The 25489-nt window shown below is 40.1% G+C and overlaps 1 protein-coding gene across 12 annotated transcripts in view; it reads left to right on the top strand.

The window, feature by feature from the left end:
- The window catches only part of LRCH1 (leucine rich repeats and calponin homology domain containing 1), a 189680-nt gene that overhangs the window by 117368 nt on the left and 46823 nt on the right, over positions 1-25489 (top strand). For 9 of the 12 annotated variants that reach the window (XR_012327673.1, XR_012327674.1, XR_012327675.1 and 6 more), the window contains 8 exons: positions 6882-6987; positions 12340-12476; positions 13265-13392; positions 13492-13629; positions 14593-14656; positions 17778-17883; positions 20338-20465; positions 24448-24515. Coding sequence is in view for 9 of the 12 variants with exons in the window: in XM_073795200.1 (XP_073651301.1) it covers positions 6882-6987; positions 12340-12476; positions 13265-13392; positions 13492-13629; positions 14593-14656; positions 17778-17883; positions 20338-20465; positions 24448-24515 (875 nt within the window). In the remaining 3 variants the exon portion in view is untranslated. The remainder of the gene's footprint in view (positions 1-6881; positions 6988-12339; positions 12477-13264; positions 13393-13491; positions 13630-14592; positions 14657-17777; positions 17884-20337; positions 20466-24447; positions 24516-25489) is intronic. The other 3 variants (XM_033843604.2, XM_073795201.1, XM_033843602.2) reach the window with 1 other exon arrangement.

Below are 25489 nucleotides of genomic sequence, written 5' to 3'. Positions count from 1 at the left end.
CATTGTTTCGGGTGCCGGAGAACTTAGGGGAACCTAAGCTCTATGGAGCTGCCCCTCAAGGGTCATTTCTGATGAGAATGATCTAGAACTTTCTGACCTCCTCAGCTACTTTGAATTACTTCTGTACCGCTTGTCTCCTTAGAGCTGTAGCTGTGTGTCTATGTTGCTTGGTAAGTCTTTGTATCTGCATGTTCTTTCTATCCAGGAAAGAGATAAAGCACTGGCATTTACTGAGTACCTACTGTATGCCAGACACTCTGCTGAGTACTTGACATGTGTTCTATCATCCGACCTTGACAATAACCCAGCAAGGTGGATATCCTGTCTACCTTGCACAGACAAGTGTGGGTTTCAGGATTACTTACCCAAAGGGCGTGGGGCCATGACGTGGTAGAGCTGGAGTGAAAACCGGGTTAGTCTGTTGAAAGCCCAAGGCCTTTCTGCAGTACAATGCAGCTGTGCTCACTGGGTCCTCACCTAGATCGTTAAGCCTCTCGTGGAGAGGAGCCATGACTTCTTTCTGTGTAGTTGCCCTATTTCAACTTGCAGTGCTTTTCCCATTCAAGTTGGGGCAGGCCGGGAGATTGTTACAGAAGTAGGGTGTGGTACAAATGGACCGTGTCTGTCTGAGAGTTCCCTCACTGAAGAACCTCAAGCTAGGCACCAGGGTCAGCAGACTTCTCTCGGGTTGACGAAACCTCATTTTACTCATAAAGACAGTGTCAGCATCCTAGAAGCATGTTTTTTGTGTTTTTTACTTGTCGAATCATACCCGAAGGATAAGGTGTGTTAAATATTTGGTAAGAAATACTGTATGAATTCCACGTTATAATTAACAGATGGCTCTGAAGAAGACAGGCACACTAAGGAAGAACACAATAAATTTGAGAACCTTCTATGGGGGATTTGCCAAAGGTCTTAGAAGTTTTCTCACCAGTTCTCTGTACGTGCTGACACACTGGGGTCCATCTCTGCTTTGGTTTTTCTCAATTCTGCCCTCTCCCAACTCATGCCGTGTGTGAAAATTGTGTCTTCCGGCTCTAACCTTCATATAAGAGAACATAATATCACTGTTTCAGAAACCTGCTTTTACAACCCCAAACTCACTGGGCCTGACTCAGGTAGGAACTGACTGGAAGGTGCATTTCCTGGCCCTGACTAGACATGCTACTTTTTTTTTTTCTCTTTTTTGTGAAATGTTTGGTTGTGTGGAGAGTTGGAATTCAGGGATTGATGATAGACACAGAATGTATTGAGGAACTTCTGAGGAAAATCTCTCCTTCGTTTTTTTTTTATGTGTCGCATTCCAGTCTCTGAGGTAGGTGTAATAGAGACATGAATTCATGTCTGATGTAATCGTAGGTCCATTCATAGTCTCTGGAGATGCCTCCTAACTTCTCTGGTTTCTGTGAGGGAATTGGAAACTCATGGCCTGTGCAGGGTCCTTTCTGTTGCTTCTCTCTCTGCGTTTCTTAGGAAGAGCAGTGGGGGTGAGGTATGTGTTTGCTGGGTATGTGGAAGGATGTGAGGTAGAGTTTTATACTAGAAGTAGACTCTCAGTAAGTGTTGAGAGGTAATAATTTATCATATCAGAGGTTGCTTGAAAAAGTTTTGAGTTTAAATGAACATACTGATTTGTCTTAAAATTGAAGTTCTCACTACAGGCATTTAGGTTTTTGATTGCTGAAAAATCAAAATTGACATTACTCCTAAGTGAGTTAAGTATCTATCTTTCAAACAAAATCTCTTCATTATTTTTGATATGGTAGATGGATTTTCCTCATGATGGAAGGAAATTGGAATTATTTATAATCTCACCTTTTCTTTTTACCTAGGAACAGAGAGGTTAAGATATTTACCTAAAGTTACACTGAGTCATACAAAAGACATTTCCATACAAAAGACATTTCCAAAAGTCATACAAAAATGGACATGGTCACATGATGGGAGGCCAGTATTTATAGCTTATATTTCCTGTTAGAACATTTGCATTTTCTTCAATTAAATAAAGAGGTAGATTTTAAAAAATAAATTTATTTTATTTTGGGCTGCATTGGGTCTTGTTGCTGCACGTGGGCTTTCTCTAGCTGCGGCGAGCGGGGGCTACTCTTCGTTGTGGTGCGTGGGCTTCTCATTGTGGTGGCTTCTCTTGTTGCAGAGCACGGGCTCTAGGCGCACGGGCTCAGTAGTTGTGGCACGGGGGCTCAGTAGTTGTGGCTTGTGGGCTCTAGAGCACAGGCTCAGGAGTTGTGGCGCACGGGCTTAGTTGCTCCACAGCATGTGGGATCTTCTTGGACAAGGGCTCGAACCCGTGTCCCCTGCATTGGCAGGCAGATTCTTAACCACTGCGCCACCAGGGAAGCCCAAGAGGTAGATTTTAAAATATGACTTAAGCTGTAGTATAACCACGCTAAGTTTCTGAAAACCCAAGAGTCAGGGGAAGGTAGCTCATGAGAATACCATGTGCAGATCTGCCGCTTAGCCTGGTCTTACTGGAAACCTTCTGTAACCAAGATCATCTTGACGCAGTAGTTATGTTGGCTTTCATTAGAAGTCACGACTTAAGAAAGCATGTCTAGTCTTTTAAAAAATATATTCTGAAAGTGGACATTTCCTAGTTTAATGATCCTTGAACCTACGCTGTTGTTTTAAATCCTTGTCATTTTTGCATTCTGAAGGTAAGGTAGCAATTAGCAGTCAGTCAGCTAAAATGTATTTATCTCCAGCATGCGTTTAACCCTTCTAGAGACCTTTTTAGTTGCCCAGAAGAGTTGTGATGAAATGAGAATCTTAACTTCTAAAGTTTTTCTTTTGGTTGCTTAAAAGCATCTTGATTAAACCAGTGGAAAATAAGTGTATTTTAAGTCATAGCTAAAATTCTCTATTTTGTTTTTTTTTATCTAAATGACAAAATTAGACTGGCTGGTTCATAAAACTTAAGTTTGAGTATTTATGTGATTATATAATGCATAATGATTAGATTCATTTCTGTATCAAACAATAGAATTGGGCCTACCTGTATATTTATAACTTTATAATGCTGAATATATGGTAATTTGATTTCACTGTAGTTTGGAATAATTATTTTCCAAGACATAGCTTAGGGCTAATAGACCATTCAGAAGGGATTCATTTGACTATTCTAAGAAGTTACTGGATCTGGAACTCATAGCTTGATAAATTCTCAGTATTGCAGAAATATGGGGCACTAATGTTGTTTATTTTTTAAATTTATTTTCCTAAATCATATTTTTTAAAATGAACTCCCCCCCCCCAAAAAAAAGCCATTATTTCTTTTAGACTAAATGTGGACAGACATGTTACAGAGAGCCAGGCTATTCTAGGAATGTTGCTTTTACACTTTTTAACCTGAAATACGTTATCTGAAAACATCTAGACTATTTTCCTCTCTGTCCTCCTCCTCATTCCTAACTAATTAAGACATAATTACCTATGGGGTTTTATTTTTGTGATGAAATTCATAACCTCTTTAAAACTTGGCAAGGTTCAATAGCTGGGAGGGCATTGAGTTTGCACAGTTTTCTGCAACATTGATCATACAAGAGTGAAAAGTCTTTATCTTGCTTTTTCCCTCATTATTTTGGCAGGACAGGAAGTAACGGACAGCAGTGCAGAGTACTATTAAAATAATTTGACCTTCGCCATATACCCTTCAAAATGTGAATGGACAATTGGACTTTATGTTTCTAATTGTCTACAGATGTCCTGTCTTGTAAGTTAGAAGGAAAAACTTGTTTTATCATTATGTGAAGTTCTTTAAAAAAAATAAATTAGGAAAGCATTTTCCCTGCAGGTAAATAAGTGTTTAAATATAGCTGAGGGGAGTCTATTTTCTTTGATAAGGCCATTTAGAAATATATGTTGGAAAAATTACCTTATATTTATGGAAACAGCATACTCTTAATTTCATGGCTAGCTGGGGTTAATCAACAACGTGCAAGATGAGTGTAGTACACAGGAAAAAAATAGAATAAAGATGCATTTCATCTCAGGAGATTTCATGGTGAGACTATGCTGCCTAAATATATCTGTTCTCTTTTAGCTTTCCTCTCCCACCTCTCTTTTTTTAAGAGAAATGTTTTTTTTTAATTATGTCCTTAAAACTTCTGAAAATCATCAGTTTCACATTGAAAAATACGTGATTCCCGTAATCTGCAAAAGGGTCTTTCTCATGCTATCACTCACAGACTTATAAACCATTTTAGGTGTCAACATAAATTCTCCTTAGAGGTGGAAAATAATTCTCACTAATTCTTCTCCCATGACCTCCCCTCCTCTCAGCCGTCACCAACATGACTGTGCCGGGTCCTGAGTCCAATAAAATGATTTAATTTCCTATATTTCTAGGGCTTACCTGTGTACCATTTGTGTGAGGACTCTTAGATTTTAAAATGGTACCTCTTGCATATTGGTAACTTGGTGGAAGCAAAGAAGGATAAAACTTTCATTGAAAGGGTTTGGTTGTTGACTTTTGTGGCTGATGAAATGCCATAGTAACTGGGAAAAGGTGGCATTTTACTTTTCAGTTCTCATATATGGAAGTATATTCAGACAGGCAGAGTAATTTACTGATTCAGTGAGGGGCTAAGAGTGACTGAACAAATCTCTGGACCTCCTAATTATGTAATTACCTCCTTAGACATTTATGTCTCTGCAGATGCGCTTGTCGGTTTTTTTTTAACATTAGGGATGTCTTTCATAAAATTTTGTGTGACTTTTCTGGGCCAGAAGCAGTGCAGCAGTAGCCAGCTTGCGGGTGATGCCGTTGAACACCTAATGTCCTTAACCTGTCATGCGCCAGCCCCCTGCCCCACCCCCAAGTCAGACAGCTGAGTATGGAACAGTATGGCGGGCTGATTCCAATGCGTACACCCAGGCTTTACAGATCACAGCTTCGTTTCCTTTAATAGGAGCGGTGTTATTCCTCTTCATCAAGTGATATCCATTTAGCGCCTTCATGACCTTGACAGATTGGCAAGTCACCTGAGGAATATATAAATGAGATGAGGTTAGAGGGCAGTGATCCACTGTGTTCTGTACAGCCTTGCTGTTACACGGAGCACAGAGGTTTCAAGGAACTGGTCAATGGTGAGTTCTCATCCGAGTGAATATGAAACCAATTTCTGAAACAAGGCTTTGCTGCTTTCTAAGAGGATGAGTGAAGGGGAGTTTTTGCAGGTTCATCAGTGATGTGGGATGTTTAAGGACTTGATCTCATTGGGATCATTTGTGGCCCAAATATATTTGTGGTTCTGTGACACCAAGCAAGACCTGCAAGAAATTTGGTGTGGATGTTGGAGCCTCTTGGGCTCCCAGCCAGAGACAGCATAAACTGTACATTATGGAACATCAACATAAATGGATTTCAGAAGTCTTATCCAATATTTATTGATCCCTTACTTTATTTATTTTTTAAAATTTATTTTATTTATTTATTTTTGGCTGCGTTGGGTCGTTGCTGTGCGCGGGCTTTCTCTGGTTGCGGCGAGCGGGGGCTACTCTTGGTTGCAGTGTGCAGACTTCTCATTGCGGTGGCTTCTCTTGGTGCAGAGCATGGGCTCCAGGCACGCGGGCTTCAGAAATTGTGGCACGCGGGTTTAGTAGTTGTGGCACACGGGCTCTAGAGCGCAGGCTCAGTAGTTGTGGTGCACGGGTTTAGTTGCTCCGCGGCATGTGGGATCTTCCCAGACCAGGGCTCGAACCCGTGTCCCCTGCATTGGCAGGCGGATTCTTAACCACTGCACCACCAGGGAAGCCCCTGATCCCTTACTTTATACCTGGCATTCTGCTCAGCACAGGAGGCAGAGTGACTAAGACACAGTCTCTTCCATCTAGGAGCTCACAGGCTCACAGGAGAAGGCAAACATTTGAGCAGATTTGAGTTTGGGACTTTATCCTGAGGAGCCGTTGCAGGTGTTTGAGCTGGTGAATGATAGAGTGAAATTCACACTCTGTAAATCTTCACTCTGTGAAGGATGGAACCGAGGAGGAGATTGACGCCTGGAAACAGCCATAAGATCATTATAGTGTCTAGCTGAGAGATACTGCTGGTCTGGACTAACGGAGTAGCTGGGGTAAGGGAGGTGGAGAGCAGGACCAGAACTACTAGGGACAAGAGGAAGAGTGGAGTTAGGGGAGGTAATAATGATACAGAAGATTAAAAATGTCATGGCCACCATTTTGCATGTGTCAAGGGGTGGTTCCCATCAATGATTACTAAGAGAGTATTACTTTTCCAAAGCAAAGAAGACACAGTCCGCATACCCCACAGTCTTGCTTGTAAAATGTTTGTAAAGGTGTTCAGGTCCAAAGTTTCCAGCCTTCTGCTAAGAACTCCATTTTAAATAAATAATGCATCCAAACAGTGCAGTAATATATATAGGTATACACTGTAAACTATGGGCATTTTGTAAGGTAAGGTAGTGGGTGAACGGTCGGCTGGAAATCTGTTCCAAGTGTTAACCCTGGTACTTGCAAGCCTTGGACAATTGACTGAACTTTCCTGAGCCTCGGTGTTCTAATCTGTGAATATTAGGCCAGTAATATTACCTCATGGCTTTGTTGTGAGAAATAAGACTGAAGCATGTGAGAACAGCAGCCCTCGAGGCTGGCAGAGTAGCTACCGAAGGCTACTAACATGCTTCTTTTCTCCGTTTTCTCTCAGAGGATGTTTTAAATGTTGCACTTTCTTTCTTCTTCTCTGTGCTAATAAGCCTCACTTGACCTCGGACCCAGAGACCAATATACAAATGTCCCTGTGTAGTTGTCCTAATATTTAAATTCCGTAAGGAGATTTCACATGAAATGCTTGATCTCCCGGCAAAAGGCGTTTACTGTTTCTCTCGTTGTTTTCAATGCAGGACGTCAGCTGCAATGAGATCACAGCCTTGCCTCAGCAGATAGGGCAACTGAAATCCCTACGAGAACTGAATGTCAGAAGAAATTACCTTAAAGTTCTACCACAAGGTAAAAAAAGAAAGAGGAAAAATGAATCGATCAAACAGGAGGCTTTTATTATTTTTTGTTTACCTTTGTGAAGAAGGTAGCTCTAGTCATGTTTGTGTGTGCCTATTAATATTAATTATAATTTGAATTTCATGTGCTGATAACAGAAGAGTTATATTCAAGTTGTAATTTTAGTCAGGGGTTCAGTAACAAAATCATACTCCTGTATAAAGCTGTGTGTGTGTGTATGTGTGTGTATTAAGTTTGTTCAGGCTTTCATAACAAAGTACCACAGACTTGAGCGGTTTAAACAACAGAAATGTATTTTCCCGCAGTCTGGAGGCTGGAAGTCTGAGATCAGGGTGTTGGTCAGTTTGGTTTTTCCTGAGCCCTCTCTCCTTGGCTTGTAGATGGCCGTCTTCTCCCTGCATCTTCCCTCTGTGTCTGTGTCCTAATCTCTTCTTCTTGTAAGGACACCCATCATACTGGATTAGGGCCCACACGAATGACCCCATTTTAACTCATTTACCCTTTAAAAACCCCGTCTCCAAATACAGTCACATTCTGAGGTACTGTGGGTCAGGGCTCCAACATATGAATTTGGGGGGGCACACAGTTCAGCTCCTAACAGGAGGCAACATGAATTGCTTTTGGTATGGATGGACGTGGATGTCCTGGAACATCCAATCAGTAGTTAGTTGCTGCACTTGGTCCTGCAGACCCAGAAGTCAGGGTTTGGGGCTTTGGGGATCTGGGAGCCCTGACCGGGAACCCTGAGTGTCTCGAGTCCGTGCTTCAGGCGAGGGCATGCCTTTGCTGAAGTGAAGCTTGGGCTGATACCACTGGTTGTTTTGATGAATTTCTTGAAGCCTGGAGCAAGGATGGCTCCAGAGCCTCAGCATTGAGACTCGGCACGAACACTGAGCCCCTCACACAGCCCCACCCAGGAGCCAGACACGGGCAAACCCTTCCCTGCAGCTCTGGGCTTCCATAGTGTGCGCCTCTGATATGTTGCGTTGAAGTTAAAATAAAAAGATACTCGATAAAAAAAATTGTCAGGGACTTCCCTGGCCGTCCAGTGGTTAAGACTCCGTGTTTACACTGCAAGAGACATGGGTTCGATCCCTGGTTGGGGAACTAAGATCCCGCATGCAGCACAGCCAAAAAAAAAATTGTCAGTCAACTGTACTTCAGTAAAACAAAAATAAATTAAAAGTAAAAAACATATATTTACTCAGGGCTTCCCTGGTGGCGCAGTGGTTGAGAGTCCGCCTGCCGATGCAGGGGACACAGGTTCGTGCCCCGGTCCGGGAAGATCCCACATGCCGCGGTGCAGCTGGGCCTGTGAGCCATGGCCACTGAGCCTGCGCATCCGGAGCCTGTGCTCCGCAACGGGAGAGGCCACAACAGTGAGAGGCCCGCGTACAGCAAAAAAAAAAAAAAGATATATTTATTCAGAAATGTTATACCATTAAGAACGGTGATAAGTAGCCTTGTAGATCATGCTGGATCTGAATTTCACATTTTGGGATCCTCGTTTGGACCTGCTCAGGAATGAGTTGATGAGCAGCAGGACACTGTATGCTTTCTCCAAAACATCCTCTGGTTCTCAGAGATCACATTGGTTTCTATCATTTTCATTTAAGCACATTAGGATGCCTGATAAGCTAAAGGGTATATTTGGGAACAGTCCGCATTTGGTTAGTCTGACTCTAATGCAGCTATTTGAGAGCTGCCTGATTTTTATTATTCTGTTCCTGCTTCATGATCTTTGGCTTGAAGTGCTTCATTATCCAAGGCAAGAAAATGGAGCTCAAGAAAGGGAAAGAACTTTATAACATGTAATGTGCTCTATAGATGGGAGTTTTCAGTGTTATCTGCCGTCTTCACCTTTCTCATGCTGGCTAGTATTTAAAGAAGAAGAGTTAGAAACTATCTCGGCCTAAAGATTTATTACTTTATTACTTGAGATGACTTGGTATAAAAACATTGATTTTTCATTTTGTCATTGTGCGGTTCCAGTTCTGAATGGATGAAATTGTTTTTCTTGGTTTGAGCAAGTATAAAGAGAAAACTCTTACTAACAGCAAATTTATAATCATATAGCCTTTCATAACATTAAAGAAAACTTTCATCTAAATTTAAGCTCTTAGGTTAATTATTGAGAAGTCATCACAAATTATTGAACTCTTGTTTTCAAAAGAAAAAATTAATTTAATCATTTAAGTGTTTCCTGTAATGGTTTAGAAACATGTGGGAAGAAAGTGCATCTGTAAAATCAAGATATTTGTTTCTCTCACCACTCGTTGCTCGCTTAACTTAAAAACACTCCTTCTCCTAAAAAGATCACGTACAAATTTCTATACTTTTCATAATTATGTTTTCTCAGGCTTAATATTTTAATATACACTCGGAGCTAAAACGTCAGTTCACTGGAAAACCTTCTTTTAAAAAAAATAATTTCCTGAATATCAGGTTTCTTTTTGCTTTACTCTGGAGAACTCTGTTAACAAAAGAGCATTGATAATGCTCTCAGGCAGTGAATTTAAAGACTTTTCATATTTACTCACTTGTTTTTCCTCTTTAGTACCCCTCCTCATACGCTTTCAGTTTGAGGAGGGGGGAAAAGTTTGTGGCCTAATTGCCCACATCAATCTTGTGGTGGTTATACTACAACTAATGCAACAGGGAGACTCTATTTTGTTCCTTCTGGCACCAGAATGGACAGAACATTAAAGTAGTCATTCATTGCCCCTCTTTGCAATGGAGAAAGAGGAGTGGGATTCATTTTTCTTTTTAGTTTTTCTCTTACCCCTTTTTTCCTGCTCTGTCTCTGGCTTTTTCTGAGCTGGAGTTATCATTTTCTCCTTCGTTTCCTTGTTGTGAAAATGTCAGATTCTAGCTTTCCTAAACTAAGATGGTAATTGTGTCCCCCACAGGCACTAAAAGGAATTGTCATTATAAAAACCATTTCTTACTTTATTTAACTGTAAGTCGCCTTCCTTCCACTCCTGCTGTGTCTTCCAAGCACTTAGCTCTCTAGTCTTGCTTAAAAGTCTTCATTTTAAGTGGCAAATTGCTGAAAAGCAATCACCCCTGATTTGCCAGCCTAACTTGAGGGAGTCAAGTTAGCCATCAGAGAGATGGATTCATATTACTGGAAGTTCTAGCAAGGAGATACTCTTTTTACATACAGTACCCCTAATTCTCAGCCCTGTTTTCAAAACGAACCATTAACTGGAAAGATCTTACTTTCCCTTTCCCTTTGACTTCCTTGATTCCATGCCATCCTCTGGCTTCACCTCCTCTCTTCACCTCCCACTGCTCTCCATGTGCTTCTTCAAGGCAACCAGGACGAGTGAGACCTGAGGCGAATCACTTATCCCGCTACTGGTGGGAGAGCTGAGTTTGAGCAGAGAATTACTTGGGGCAATTTAAAAAGTACACATGCAATTTGAATCAGAATTCAAAAATTCTAGTTTGAAAATTCCAATTCAGAAAGACACATGCACCCCAATGTTCATAGCAGCACTGTTTACAATAGCGAAGACATGGAAGCAACCTAAATGTCCATCAATAGATGAATGGATAAAGAAGATGTAATGTGTGTACACACACACACACACACACACACACACACACACACACACACACACACAGTGGAATACTACTGAGCCATAAATAAGAATGAAATAATGCCGTTTGCAGCAACGTGGATGGACCTAGAGATTATCATACCAAGTGAAGTCAGTCAGACAGAGAATGACCAATAATATATGATATCACTTAGGTGTGGAATCTTAAAAAATGATACAGATGAACTTATTTACAAAACAGAAACAGACTCAGATATAGAAAACAAATTTATGCTTACCAAAGGGGAAAGTGGGGGAGGGATTAATTAGGAGTTTGGGACTAGCAGATACACACTATTATATATAAAATAGAAAAACAATAAAGACCTGGCAGGGAACTATATTCAATATCTTATAATAAACTGTAATGGAAAAGAATCTGAAAAAGAATATATATACACATATATATGTATAACTGAATCACTTTGCTGTACACCTGAAACTAACACAACATTGTAAATCAACTATGCTTCAATAAAAAAGATTTAAAAAGACACATCCTGAGTTTCTGTTACACAGCCGCCTGCCTGTCATGGACCTGAGTTTGGGAGCTGCTGAGCTGATGCTCCTGTGTCTTTGTCCTTGCATTTCAATCTCATGACTCTTTTCTCTAATACAAAGTAGTTCACTAAGGTATGAAAGAAGGAAAGTCCCTTCTACACCCAGAGCGAGTTGAATTTGCAGAGACTGGTTGCTAAGTGAACCTTTGTTGGGGGAACATGAAGTAGTGTAGCTGAGTAACGTGAAAACCCTCCAGCAGTGCAGGGGGAGTGGAGGGATAGCATGAATTCTTTCTCCAGGTCACTGCTTTCTGTTCCTCTTCTTCCTATAGTCCCTGCCCTTCATCTGCTTGGGAATTCCTTGAGTATTTGAAAGCACCGTGTATCCTCCCTTACCAGGTTTCATAACAAACGTGAGGCCCGTTCTGAAATGAATCCTCCGTAGCCTCTCACGTGGAGATCTTGGTGGTTTGCTCCGTGTCACCCTACTCTGGCATTGCTCAGCGTCTTTGCTCTATGGAATATATTTGACTTCGTTTCTTGCAGCTGCCAATGTCGGTTGGAATACTTGAAATTACTGAGTGTTTGCTATGCCACTGGGTGGGGATTTTAAGCTAAATATAATGTTCTGTCTTGTTTGTGGAGCTACAGAAGACTTTTTTAAAGCAGTAGAATAAAGCCTAATCAAATCAGGATTACAGGGTCTGTTGCAAAGTTCCAAATTTGATAGCATTTCTTTTTTAAAGTGGAGTTAAACAATCAAGAACATATTTCTAGTAATTCGTTCTGAGATTCTGCCAGCCCACATACATGGAATGCATAAGAATATGTTGTAATTAACATATTATTCATAAGCTAGCAAGCTGTTTGAAAACAGTTTGAAGTTAAAACATAAGCATATCTTGTGTGGTGTGGCTTATGTGATTGTTTCACTGGAAAAAAAGCCTTTTTAAACAATAGGTGTTATATATGTCAAGTGTTTCCAGCTCGTATCAGAAATAACAACAAATTAAAAATTGTTGGGCCCCCGATGAAAGCTTTCCTCTCCTCTTTAGTAAAGTATTATATATACATAACTTATATTCCTAATACACAACTTGGTTTTAATTATGCTAAATGATATATTTCCAGATAAGCAGAAAATTTTTGAATGTGTTTAGCCATTTAATCTTGTTGCTTTCTGAGTTTTTTTTTCTTTCTTTCTTTCTTTTTTTTTTTTTTTCCCCCTGTTCTTTTAGAACTAGTAGATCTTCCCTTGGTAAAGTTTGACTTTTCCTGCAATAAAGTGCTCGTGATTCCCATTTGTTTTAGAGAGATGAAGCAGCTGCAAGTATTACTGCTTGAGAATAACCCTTTGCAGTCTCCTCCAGCACAGGTGAGGGGTCTCACAGCGAAGCTGTTGCCGGGGGGATAGGCTATCAATAGCATCTAAGCAACTCTCAGCAGAACTGGTTTGTTGATATTTTGCAGAATTAATGTATGGATACGATCATAAACAGTCACAATCTCTTAAAAAATGAAACCTCGTGTGAATCTGACCGCAGTATGTTGTCTTCTGTGACATCAAAATTGTTTACCACCATTTGCCTCACTGTCTGGTCACCGCAATCCCAGAATTATGATGTTTGACGATTTCACTTATTCCGTTATTATGTTTATCATTTTGTACATGCATTTGAAATTTTTTCATGGAGTGTATGGATTACAAAAGGAGTAATAGATTCCTTACATTGAAGTGAGCTGGAAACTAGAGTTTAACCATTTTAAAATATTGTCAGTCATTTAGAGACAAGATTCAAGCTCAAATATTAAACTATGTGAGAACAGAATGAAGTATATATGCTTTCAGAATTGGAACATTACCAGGTTAGTTATCTGACGTATATACGTTTTACACTATTTATACTTAAATGTATTTCTCTTAGAATTTTGCGGTTTAGTGCAAGAGAAACTAGAAATTTCTTGAACATGGTTTTCTATTGAAGTAGAATTTGGAGGAAATGATTGCCTAAAATCTTACCTGTTTTGGAGAGGTCAAATTTGGTGGTCATCGTTGACGTGTTACTTAAAGTGAAAATGCAAAAACTAAATTATACAGAGTGAGATGTCTAGTGTTTACATTTTGTTTTGCCGTTAAAATATTTATAATTAATTTCTCCATAGATTTGCACTAAGGGCAAAGTGCACATATTTAAGTATCTCAGCATCCAAGCATGCCAGATTAAGACAACCGACTCCCTTTATCTCCACACCATAGAGAGGCCACATTTACACCAGCACGTGGAAGACGGGTGAGTGTGACCCCCCTCGGCTAGAAGCCCCCGTTTAGCGTTTGCTTAGGCCAAGGCGCTCCAGGTAACTAACTCCAAAAATCCTTTTGTTTCACTCAGCCAATGCAGATTTATACATCAGAGTCTCGAACACTTTTGGAATAAAAAAGGGAAAATTGATGCTGTTGATAACATTTTGGCAGGTTTCAACTACCCTCTCCTAATCAAGAATCAGTCCTTCCTGAGTGCAACATATGGGTGTGTGCACATATTATAAATAAGATCTATAATATAAATATATGTATTTTTTACCTATCATTTAAAACAACCACATCAAACTGAGACATGGTTTTTTGTTGTTTTTTTAAAAAAATTTTTGGGGGCATAGTTGATTTACAATGTTGTATTAGAGACATGGTTTTTTAAGTTAATTTTTAATATGCTTCCAGAACATTGTTAAGAAAAAATGCAGACTTTATTTTTTTTAATTGTCTTTTAAAAATGCACTGTGTATAGTTTTCGCCATTTCCTGTTCAGAATGGAAGTTTTAGAATCATTTAACATGTACTTGGCCATTTTGGGGTGTAAACTGGGCCTTGAATTTTCGGAGAACAAAATTCTCACACTGAACACACTTGTAGAAATGCAGGTTGTTTTTGAAATGTCTTCATTGCAGAAATCTTTCTTGAACTTTTTACTAAAAAAAGTAAATATACTGTAGTGACTTAAAATCTCAGCCTACCCTAATGGTACCTTTATATAATGCTTAAAATATGTATTCATTACTTTATTGTTTTAAACATACTATCAAATTTATTTAGTCACTGAATAAAAGTTTACAGAATTATTGAAAGTTAGGAAATTTCATAACCTAAGAGGTAAAAGCAATTGGTAGTTTTTGCTTTTTCATATGCTAGAATCAATAAAATAAGAAAATTATTAACTGTTTCAAAGAACAGGCCACTCAGGTAGAGTATAAATCCATGAAACTCTGAACAGAAAGAATTTATCTTGTACCATATTTAGACGGTACAAGTATCTGATTTTCATTAGGCCCTTGTCTTAACAACTTTCAATATTGGGCGTATTTGTTGTCTTTTGGTAATAATAAAAATTTGTTTAGTAAAGTCATTATTTGAATATAAGTTGATGTCTCTTGTTGTGAACTTTGTGATTTTAATTTTTTCTAAATGAATTCAATATCGATGGCATCTAACCCAGCAAGAAGGATTCTGACTCGGGCGTTGGGAGTGATAATGGAGACAAGCGATTATCTGCCACAGAGGTAAATTCGTGATCAGATTTTTTTCCTTTTGTGCTTCTAGATATATCTACCTGCATTTGCTGTACTCCTTTCGGATAAAAGGCAGTTGCATGAGAACATGTGATGATGCTTGTGATAGTTATTTGAAATCCTCTGTTATGTAAATATTAACTGTTGTTAGCTTTTTCTGAATCTTTAATGTTTTGGAAATGTCTCAAGAATAGAGTCCCTATCTCCTTCCCCTCCTACCACACCCCTCACATTATCTGGAATATTCTTGCATGCTTAATAAATATTATGAAATGACTAAGTGGTGTGCAAGAACCCGGAAGGCATTTTAATAAATATGTTTGTTTTTAAGTGACAGAGTAACTCAGGAAAAAGTTGTTATATGCCTGCATAAATGTTAAGGAATCGAATGTACATTGCATTTGTTTAACATCGTCATTGGATTATAATTGCTTTACAATGGTGTGTTAGTTTCTGCTGTATCACAGAGTGAATCAGCTATACGTATACATATATCCCCACATCCCCTCCCTCTTGCGTCTCCCTCCCACCCTCCCTATCCCACCTCTCTAGGTGGACACAGAGCCCCGAGCTGATCTCCCTGTGCTATGCGGCTGCTTTCCACTATAAATGTACATTGCATTTTACCCACAGGAAATGCATTTTTGAGTAGCCATAATTTTTATATCAATATTTGTTTTCCTGAAATTCTTAGATTGTGTTGTTTTCAGATAATTGGATATAAGTTTGGTTATTTGTGAGCTAAGAGGCCTCCCACACTGGAGCTTTGTAAAGTGGTTATATATAGCTCAGTTAGAACACTTGTTATCTTATTTATAGTCTATTAGGTTCCCTAAAATCTTTCACTAATAAACCATTAAATGGGGTTTATTGAACAGCAGAGCTAGGAGGGATAGCTGGAGTAGGGGATGTATGTATTGTCAGGCCTTCCTTTTTTGAGGGAACTTACTGAGTTTTTGTGGTTATTGAGTTTTGAAACATTGTAATACTCTTTGAAGATGTACTTAGTAGGTCAATTGCCCTGTCTAAGAAATCCACATTTTTACTATATATAAGTCCAGGAAAATTGCCTTTTCCCTGTTCTCTTAAGGCCTTTGAGGTTTAATATGTAGCTAAGATATTCGAATTTATTTTCCACAAAATACTTCATAAAGCACTAGGATACCTTAAAAGCTTTCTAATACAGAATATTTCAAAAGGAAGAAGAGTAGTAGGCAGAAAAAGAAGGCCAACATCGATAAAATAAAATTACCCTCATGAACCTACATGAATAGTTTACTATGATTCCCTGGGGGAGAAAATACTCAACACATTGCTTTACAAGTTGTATTTAATTCTACTCCCTTAACTTTATTAAAACTCGTAAGTCCCCTGAAATAGCCCTTTGTTTCAGAAATTACTCACCCGAGCTTAGTTTCTGTTAAATTAAAACAGACTCTGCTTTATCCTTTATCTGCCTTCTAAGGATAATTAAGTTCATTAATAAAACATTACACAAAGAACTTCATTATCCTTTTGTTCTCACTTAGTATAAGTAGGATGCTAATATTCTAAAAGGAGGCCAAAGGTTTATTTTCTTCCTTTTAACTAGATGCATATCTTGGAATTTTGCTAATAAGTTTTTAAGATGGGAGGAGGGTGGAAGGAAGGACTACAGGAAGGATTATGTTCAACAGAATGAAGTGTGTACGTTTTCCCTTTGGCTTTTTTTTTTTTTGTCTTGCATTGTGGCCTCCTTACCTGAGAACACCTCCTAGAAATGTTTGTTTTTACAAGGATAAGGATTCTGGATTATTCTGTGTAGCTTTCTATTTTCACTTTATTTGGCAAATATTTTATTATCTGTGGTCAGTCAGTCTTGCTTCCTGCTTACGTCTCATTGTGGGGTTCAGAAGTCACACCTGATTCCTTTCTCTCGCTGTTGCCATTGGTTGATTTAGCATTTGTCACTCTGATTGGTTTAGCATTTGTCACTCAGATAAACAAGCAAAAAAATGTGAGGCTCAGTGAATAGCTGTGCAACGAATGAAATGTACATTTGTTTTCTGCCAGTTTCTGAACAATCTGTGCACGTGTCCAAAAGTAAATGAACACTGTGCTGTGAAAAATTATAGCCTCAGGAGTTTAGAAGCAAAGCCACAGAAACGTGCTCTGTGGAGGTTCCTGATCCCTGTGATTTTGAAAAGCTTTTCGTGAAATAGCGACGCTAAAACGGAGACATAGGAAAATAAATGAGGCTTCGTATTTCATTTGTGACAGAATCATAGGTTATCTGAATAAACTTCATCAGTTAGTGTGGGAAACAAGACCCCCAGGGAGAACTAACTCTGATTACTAAATCGAAGCATTATTTTGAAAACTGCACAGAACCCCTGTTCCTTTTAAGTACTATATATTATCTATTTAAAGCAGCTTCTTATATATTTAAAGCAGCTTCCTCAGCCTAAACAGGGAAAGAAACTGAAGCTTGATGTTGCGTGTAAGATGCACTGTAAACAAATGAGATGTTGTCCCAGAGGCTGACTGCCTGCTTTCTGGGACTGGCCACATGAAGCCTTGATATAGTTTCGGTAAATTTGTGTTGTCAGATCTCAGAGCATCATTACTATTGAAGCGATCGATTAGACTTAGGGCTGGTATGGTAGTGTATTTCCAGTTATTTCTTTGTTCTCTCAGGTGTTACTCAGTCCTTCTCAGTGCCCTGACTGTGGCTCTTAGGTTTGAAAATATCATCAGGTACCTGAAAAAATTTCAGCTCGAAACATATGTACAGAGAAGTACATGAGTGTTAGCTTGACGTATTTTGACAAAGTGAACGCACTCATTACCAGCTCCCAGTTAGAGAAACAGAACTTTACCAGCCACCCACAAAGCCCCCGTCATGCGCCCACGCCCCTGACCTAAGAGCAGCCGCTATCCTGACTTCAAACCCCATGGATTATTTATGCCCATGTTTGAACTTATATAAGTTGGTATTGTCCTTTGGTGTCTTTTACTCCATATTATGTTTGTGAGAATCACAGTATATATTTTTTTAAATCACGTAGCATTCTCTTTATCTATATTGATAACACTTCTCCCTTGAATGAGGCAGTGTCCTGTTTCTTTTCAGCCTTCTGATGAAGACACCGTTAGCCTCAACGTGCCAATGTCAAATATCATGGAAGAAGAGCAACAGATCAAGGAGGACTCCTGCCATCGCCTTAGTCCAGTTAAAGGTCTGAGAATGAAGGATGGGGAGAAAAAGCTTGTTTTTAAGTTTCAAATGCTATGTTTAAAATATGCGGAAACATGGCAACCGTAATAGTTAATGTTTATTGAGCATTTCATATGCCCCAGGCACTGTGCTAATCTGTGAAGGTCATCTCATTTAAAATTCAAAACTCTGACATGAATACTCTAATCATCTCCATTCTATAGGTGAGTCTCAGTTTAACTAACTTGCCAGTGGTCACGTAGCTAGTAATAGTAGGGCTATTCTCATTGTGAAGATTTATTTAAGATTCTTTAAATCCATTATTGGAAAAAAACATTGATGTGTAGATATACTGTTTAAGACAACTCTAGCTATTGTAACACATAAAATCCGCAAATTTCATTGACTTAACACAATGCAAAGTAAGTCCAAAGGGGAGTTGTGACTCCCGGCAACTCTCCTCCACGCAGTGCTTCAAGAGCCCAAGTTCCTTTTATCTGGTGATTCTGCCATCTTTAATTTATATTAATTTGTGTTTCCAAGTCCATCTGTTTCGAGCTAAAGGGGAACGAGCATGGAGGTTCGCTCCAGGAATCCCAGTCAAAGGGTCCAGCTCCCAGTTAGAGAAACAGAACTTTACCAGCCACGTGGAAAGCGTGGGCTGGGCCTTTCACAGGCCCAGGGGTCACGTCTAACTACATGCAAGGGTGGGAAATGTCGTTGGGATGTGTGCCCAGGAATCTACTTGACTTTGAACAAGTCAGTTGACCTTAATTCTCTCACCTGTAAATGAGATGATTAGATGAGGTGATTTGTAACGTTTTGGGTAGCTCTAAAAGCCTGTGATTCTTTGATAATCACCAGATGATCAGTAAACACTCTACGTCTTGCCTACTTTAAAATCCTGGTAATACACTTCATACCTTGGTGAGTAGCCCTCATTCGATTACATTATGACAGTAATTTGACTGCTTCTGTTTATTCAGTGACTTTTAAGTAAATTGTAAAATGTAATGATTACATTTGTGGCAGCAGAGACTGTTTGATGACGTGTGGATAGTATAGAACTAGATTAATATGCAGATTATCTCCCTAATAGTTTGCCTTGCCCTCCCTAGTGACGGGAGAACGGTTTAAACCAACTCACACTCTAGTGTTTGCTTTCACTTATTATGCTCAGGTTTTTAAGGTTAGCATTTGTTTATCTGAGATGATGATTGGAACCATACATTGTCCCCAACTATAACTGTATACATTATGCAAAAATATGACTGCCACTTTAGTAATTTAGATAAGCTTTGTAACAATATATGCAGTATAAGAGGTAGTGTTTTAGGCAAATATTTTAAAATAAAAGAATTATATCATTTGTCACCAGTTTTTCTCCCCTCTGTTCTAGAAGTGGGTATTTTTTGCTGGCTAGGAGTCCTTGAAGGTGGTGTGGTCCTACTTGTTTCTTTCCCAGTGTCCAGATCAGAGAGAAGAGATCTGCTTTTCCTCCTTTCATCTCTCCTGCACCATCTAGAACACAGACCTGGTGGATGAGCTCTGTGCTTTCCCCTCCATGTGGCTCTCATCATAGCCACTTCTTTTGTTGTTATGATTTTGGATCCTTATTTTAGTCCTTTCCCACACTCTTCCTTGCAGTTGTTCACTAATTATTTTAAAAAAACAAATGTATTTATTTATTTATTTATGGCCGCGTTGGGTCTTCGTTGCCGCATGCAGGCTTTTCTCTAGTTGCGGCGAGCGAGGGCTACTCTTCATTGCGGTGCACAGGCTTCTCATTGCGGTGGCTTCTCTTGTTGTGGAGCATGGCTCTAGGCATGCAGGCTTCAGTAGTTGTGGCACGCGGGCTCAGTAGTTGTGGCTCATGGGCTCTAGACCACAGGCTCAGTAGTTGTGGCGCATGGGCTTAGTTGCTCCGCGGCATGTGGGATCTTCCCGGACCAGGGCTTGAACCCATGTCCCCTGCATTAGCAGGCGGATTCTTAACCACTGCACCACCAGGGAAGTCCCATTCACTAATTTTTTAAATCCGCCAAATGTTTGGTATTTTACCTGCCATTTAGTAGTTGTTCGGTAACTACGGAATTTTGAGTTTGAAATACTTACTTGTCACACGTTGCTGAGAGCACAAAAAGCCCTCTTTTATACTTTCTATTCTCTGTTCCTTAAAAAAAATAAGAGGAAATTTCATTTCTTTCATAAGGAACTAAGCCATATAGGGGCCTTGACTTTTAAGTTCATTTGATTTGGGGTTTTCCATTTCTTTTACTTTTCTTCCTCTTCTTCCTCCATTTTTCACCTTTTCCTCACATCCTTTTGGAAGGAGAAAACTTGGGTCATTCGTATACCTCCAGAAGAGGTCAGGGAGAAGATTGAAAAACTAGGTGATGTATTTTACAGTCATCTATGTTTTGCTTATCTGTTTATGAAATCAAGCTTTCTATCTCTCTCTCTATTTTCCTAATAGGAGAATTTCATCAGGAATTTCAACCAGCGCCTTCCCTTGTGAGTGACAATGAGAACTCAGGAGAAGAAAGAGACCGATTTTCCCATGGAACAGACATTCTCCATTCGGAATTTATAAACTATATTAAGGCAAGTGGAGGATAATAATTTGTTAACTTATTTACTTCTGTTTGGCGCCTTAGAATTTATGTTCAAGGTTACCAATCCATAACCTTAAATGTCAGCTTGCTACCACCTTCCTTGGGCCTTTATAACATCTTCTCAAAGTCCGACGTGTTTATTTGCCGATATTAGGAGCGTGTCCCTTTCATCCGTACCTCTCTATTTGTCTGTGTATATGGTTGATTTTCTTTTGTATTCAGAAATGACTCAGCTCTCTGGTAGTCAGTGCATTGTATAAGTTATCAGAATTACCATGACCATCCAGTAAAAAAGGTAAAACAAAGTTTCACATGTTTTTCAACATATTCTAGGTACGTTAGTTTTTCTTGGGAGTATATTCATAGTAAAAGAAGAAAAATGGAGACTTTTAAAATCTGGAAATGAATGTCTTCCCTTTTTAGAAGGGTCACTCTGAGGACACATTCATAAGCAGGTGTAGTGGCGCTGAGGTATTGAAATGTTAGATGAAGTCATTAAATTGTCAGGCAAACCATCATCATAGGAGCGGCAGAAACAAGAGAAAAACTAGCCCTTTATAAACCTGGTAGTTAAGGTTCCACTTTGTGACACAATTAGGTGCCTTGGTACGTTTCTGCCAGTCCTTTTGGTTCAGGTCGTGGCACCCAAGGATCACGAAGATAATCCTTTCGGTGAAATTCAGGTTCCTTGTGGCTTGTGAGAGACAGTGGTCTCTGAGTTACTGTGTTAAAGTCAGGCCCGGGGTCTCTAGGTGCTGGTTCTTATTTCCTGAGGATGGTGTTAGGATGGCTGGGCTCTGTCTCAACGAACGTCTCTGGGCATCACCTTCAAGGGAAATGGGAGGAAAACAGCTGAATCGTACACTGTAGGAGACTCTGGTGTACTCAAGACAAAAATAATGAACCTCTCATACGACATACATCTGTAGAAAACCTAATTCTTTATTCTGTATATTTAATCCATCATAAATCCATCAGTTCTTGTTTCAAAATATCTCACACCCACCGCCTCCTCTCTGTCCTCCACCCCCACTGACATGACTTCAGTGGAGCCTTTATCATTGCTTATTCTTAGGACAGCATGAGTCCCTCCTACCCCAGCTGAGCACCCAGCGTCCCGCCCCTGCTGCTGCCAGACATTTTCCGAAAGTAAAAACCTCATTCTGTGACTCTCCAGCCAGTGGTTCTCACAAGGCTCTCCCAGATTTGATGCCTGTCTGTCAGCTCTGAGACAAGTCTGTCAGCAAAACATGGAAAATTGGGCTTTTGTCTTTCTTTTATGAAGAGTTTATCTGAAGTTGAGGGTCTAAAGTAAAGATGGAAGCCTTGAAGGAAAGCAATTAAAGTGATTAGTAAAATAAAACATGTTCTTTCAAAAAAGCAGATTCTTCTAGATTTAGCGATTTCAGGATGCACAGGGCTCCGTGGGAATGGCTGCTCTGCAGCGTGGGTCCTGTGGTGTAGAATCTTAGGGGAGCCAATGGGTTGTAGAAATCTACAGCAAATGTTTCCTGAGCGCCCACTCCTACGAGAGGCTTCTGTTGGCAAGTGGAGAAGCACGCTACCAATAAAATAAAACATAAATCTACAACTAAAAGCTGTACGCTTCAATTCAGGCCCATTTTACCCTTGACTTGCATCACTTTGAACGTCTGTGAGAGTGTGTTTGACTGCTAGCCAGTGTGCTGAACTACTCAGTCCTCGACGATCAAGAGTTCTGTGTTTTATACAGTCCTGTTTTCTCTCCACTGAGTAAGCATCTTGTGCTTTCGTAACTACAGTGGATCCTTATTCACAGCAGTTCTATTTGCTAGTTTCCTCAAACACTGAATTATCCAATCCTGAACTGTTGCTCCCACGGGAGATACAGGGTTAGGTTCCTACGAGCCTCTGGTCACACATTTTTGTCAACTGGTGAGTACATAACCTGGTTTTATGTGTATTTCTGTCTCAAGACACCCTATTTAATATGTACTGTTAGTGCATTAACACTGAACTTGCGGCCAGCAGCCCCGTAACTCATGCGGGAAGGAAGCTTACCTAACGCAGGTGTTTTCTCTGTAAGGTACAGTAACATATCATAGCCTTCTTGTGCTTAGGATAAGACAGCACTTCAGTACTATGCTAGGGGGCATTTTAAACAGCAAAAGCACCAACGAAAGGCACAAAACTGTGAAAATGTGATACTAAACAGGCTCTGAAAAGGACACTTTTTTACAGTCCGAGAGCTGAAACAAGAAAGCAGGTCGCTGGCTACCTTGTTCAGCCTCAGCTGGGAAGTGCATTTTGGGGTTGGCAACTCCAGGTTTTCACCACCTCTGCGTGTGTCTGCAAAAGCACCACGAGTATTGGTTTTGGGGTGACACATAGATTTTCTATAAATACAGAATCCATGAATAATGTGCATCCACTATGTCACCATCTAACTTAGCAAAAGAAACCCAGGATACCTCTGTTTTGCATACTGAAAAAAAGTGCATTTTCTACTGTTGGCTACTTTTTATTATGAAACTGAAAATTAGAAGGAAATACCCATGGCTCCTATAGTTGAAACCCAACAGGAAGAGATAAGAACATGTTTTCTTGGCTGTTTCTCGTAGTGTATTTTCACCCATGAATTTCACTGGCATTTGGGTGGAGGCACAGTAATTTATATATTGATTTTACAATGCACTAAAAGTATAATCTGTATAGAAAAAGTCTGAGTCTTTTTCAAGCCAGAGGTTGACATCATGCAGCTGGATACCTCCTCAGAAGAAGACTTATTTTCTGTGACACATCTGGAGAATTGGCTGGGCCTGCGTTCGTTAATGAAGTGTCAGGACTTTGACACAGAAAACAGTCCTTTTGCCTGTTGTTCCTTCCTTGCTAGGGGAATGTTTGCCCCTTCGGGGATGGCTTCCGTTTTAGCTGTCAGCTGAGTTAAAGCAGCATTTCTCTGTGTCAGAGATCAAGATGGAAAGACTCGCATGGGAGTTCCAGCAGTGGGACACGCCTTTCTAAATCCTCCCACCACAGTGTTTCTTTGGGCTATTAAGAGGGGGGTGCATTTCAGTGAAATCTGCACGTTGTACATGTGAAAACTATTAGATGCAATTTGAGGCATTTTTCTGTCGTTAATACTTCCTTTTTTGTTAACAGTGTGCATGTGCACGGGTGCGCACACGCGCACACACACACACGCGCGCGCGCGCGCACACACACACACACACACACACACACACACACTGCTTCTCTCACCAACATCAGAATGTACATTCTCATGTGACTGACAAGCCCAGCTGAGGTATCTGTCAGCATCAGGAGGTGCTAAGAGGGCAATCACGAATGGAGTTAAGCTTTGCATTTCTGACTCTTTTCTAAGTTAACAGGTATTGTAGTCCTCGGCCAGGTTTTCTTTTCTTCTCTTTTAAAATTTTATTTTATTTTTAATTGTGGCAAAATACATACAGCATAAAAACTTACCATCTTAGCCATTTTTTAAGTATACAGTTCAATGGTAAGTATATTCACATTGTTGTGTAACCAAAACGATGTTGTGTACTCCATCTCCAAAACTCTTTCATCTTGTAAAACTGACACTCTTTCGCCATTAAACCATAACTTCCCAATCCCCTCCCCCCTCTCCTCTGGCAACTACCATTCTTCTTTCTGTCTTTATGAATTTGACTATTCTAGGAGCCTCATGTAAGTGGAATCATACAGTATTTTTCTTCCTGTGACTCACTTATTTCACTTAGCATAATGTCCTCAGGGTTCATCTACGTTGTAACATGTGTTAGAATTTCCGTCCTTTTTAAGGCTGAATGATATTCCATTGTACGTATAGACCACGTTTTCTCCATTCATCCATTCACGGACACTTGGGTTGTTTCCACCTTTCGGCTGTTGTGAATATGGATGAGGGCGGGTTTAGACTGTTGACTGTTACAGCCAGTGGCTCTCAGAAGACCCATGTGTTCTGTCCACAGGAAAGGACTGAGACCTGTGAAGAACTGTTACGGATAGAAGAGGACGCACACTGGCCATCCGGGGGGATGTGAGTACCGAAGGCTGGTGACGAGCCACCGTCCTGTAAAGTTCATGTTGAAGGCAGAATGGCAGCCTTGTCCTGAGAGAATTTTGGTCCGCTTTTCTTTGAGCAAGCTGATACCTTACTCAACGATATTGCTCAGAAGTTGCAAGTTTTCCTCTATCTTATGCTTACTGTCATAGTATTGGGGCCATACCGTGCCAGGTCATACCTGTTCCTTGGCCTTGAGTTTTATCTGATTTGAGGCTGTGGGTAGAATGTGATTCAGGAAATTAGATAGAATTTCTAGACTAGAGATTCTAGCTTACTTTCCTTTCTCTGAACAAACCGACAACTGGACCTAAAGTGATACGTGGTCCTGTTCCCACTTCTTTCCCCAGAGTCTTCAAGTTCAAGATCTGAGAAAACCATAGACCTCAATGTCTTGGTCTTAAGTCTGATAATTGTAATAGGTAACAGTTATTAAGTACCACGTGCCAGGCAGTGTCCTAAATACTTCACAGGTAGTAACTCATTTCCTCTTTACAACCATCCTGTAAGTCCTATTGTTATCCCTCACTTCACCGATGACAAAACTGAGGCACAGGGAGATTGATTATCTTGCCCCAGGGTTACAGAGGGCTGGGATCTCGTACCAGATGGACAGCGCTTCTACTCTATCGCATATAAAGATTTACACAGGAGGGCGTGAGTGCTCCATCTAACAAGACGGTAAACCACTTTACTGGTTTGCCACTCAGGGGGATTGAGTTTGGACCATATGGCAGAGGGTAGGTTTTTGGTTCCCAGGATTTTGTTTTCCATGATCTGGCGTGTAGGCCTGGACCGTCCATTAAACCTCATGAGGGTTTTCCCCTTAGTGAGAATTTACTCCATTGTTTAAAAGTTTCTCCACTTACAGAAAGACATTGGCTTATATTCTGCAATGGAAAGCAGTAACCGTGAGCAGATCTCTCTTGGCCTTGAAAAATATTGCAGAG

This window comes from Tursiops truncatus, chromosome 18, assembly GCF_011762595.2.
Source record: "Tursiops truncatus isolate mTurTru1 chromosome 18, mTurTru1.mat.Y, whole genome shotgun sequence".
Classification (NCBI taxonomy): domain Eukaryota; kingdom Metazoa; phylum Chordata; class Mammalia; order Artiodactyla; family Delphinidae; genus Tursiops; species Tursiops truncatus.
The sequence above is the reverse complement of the archived record's forward strand: the minus strand, read 5'-3'. Positions and strand labels throughout refer to the sequence as shown.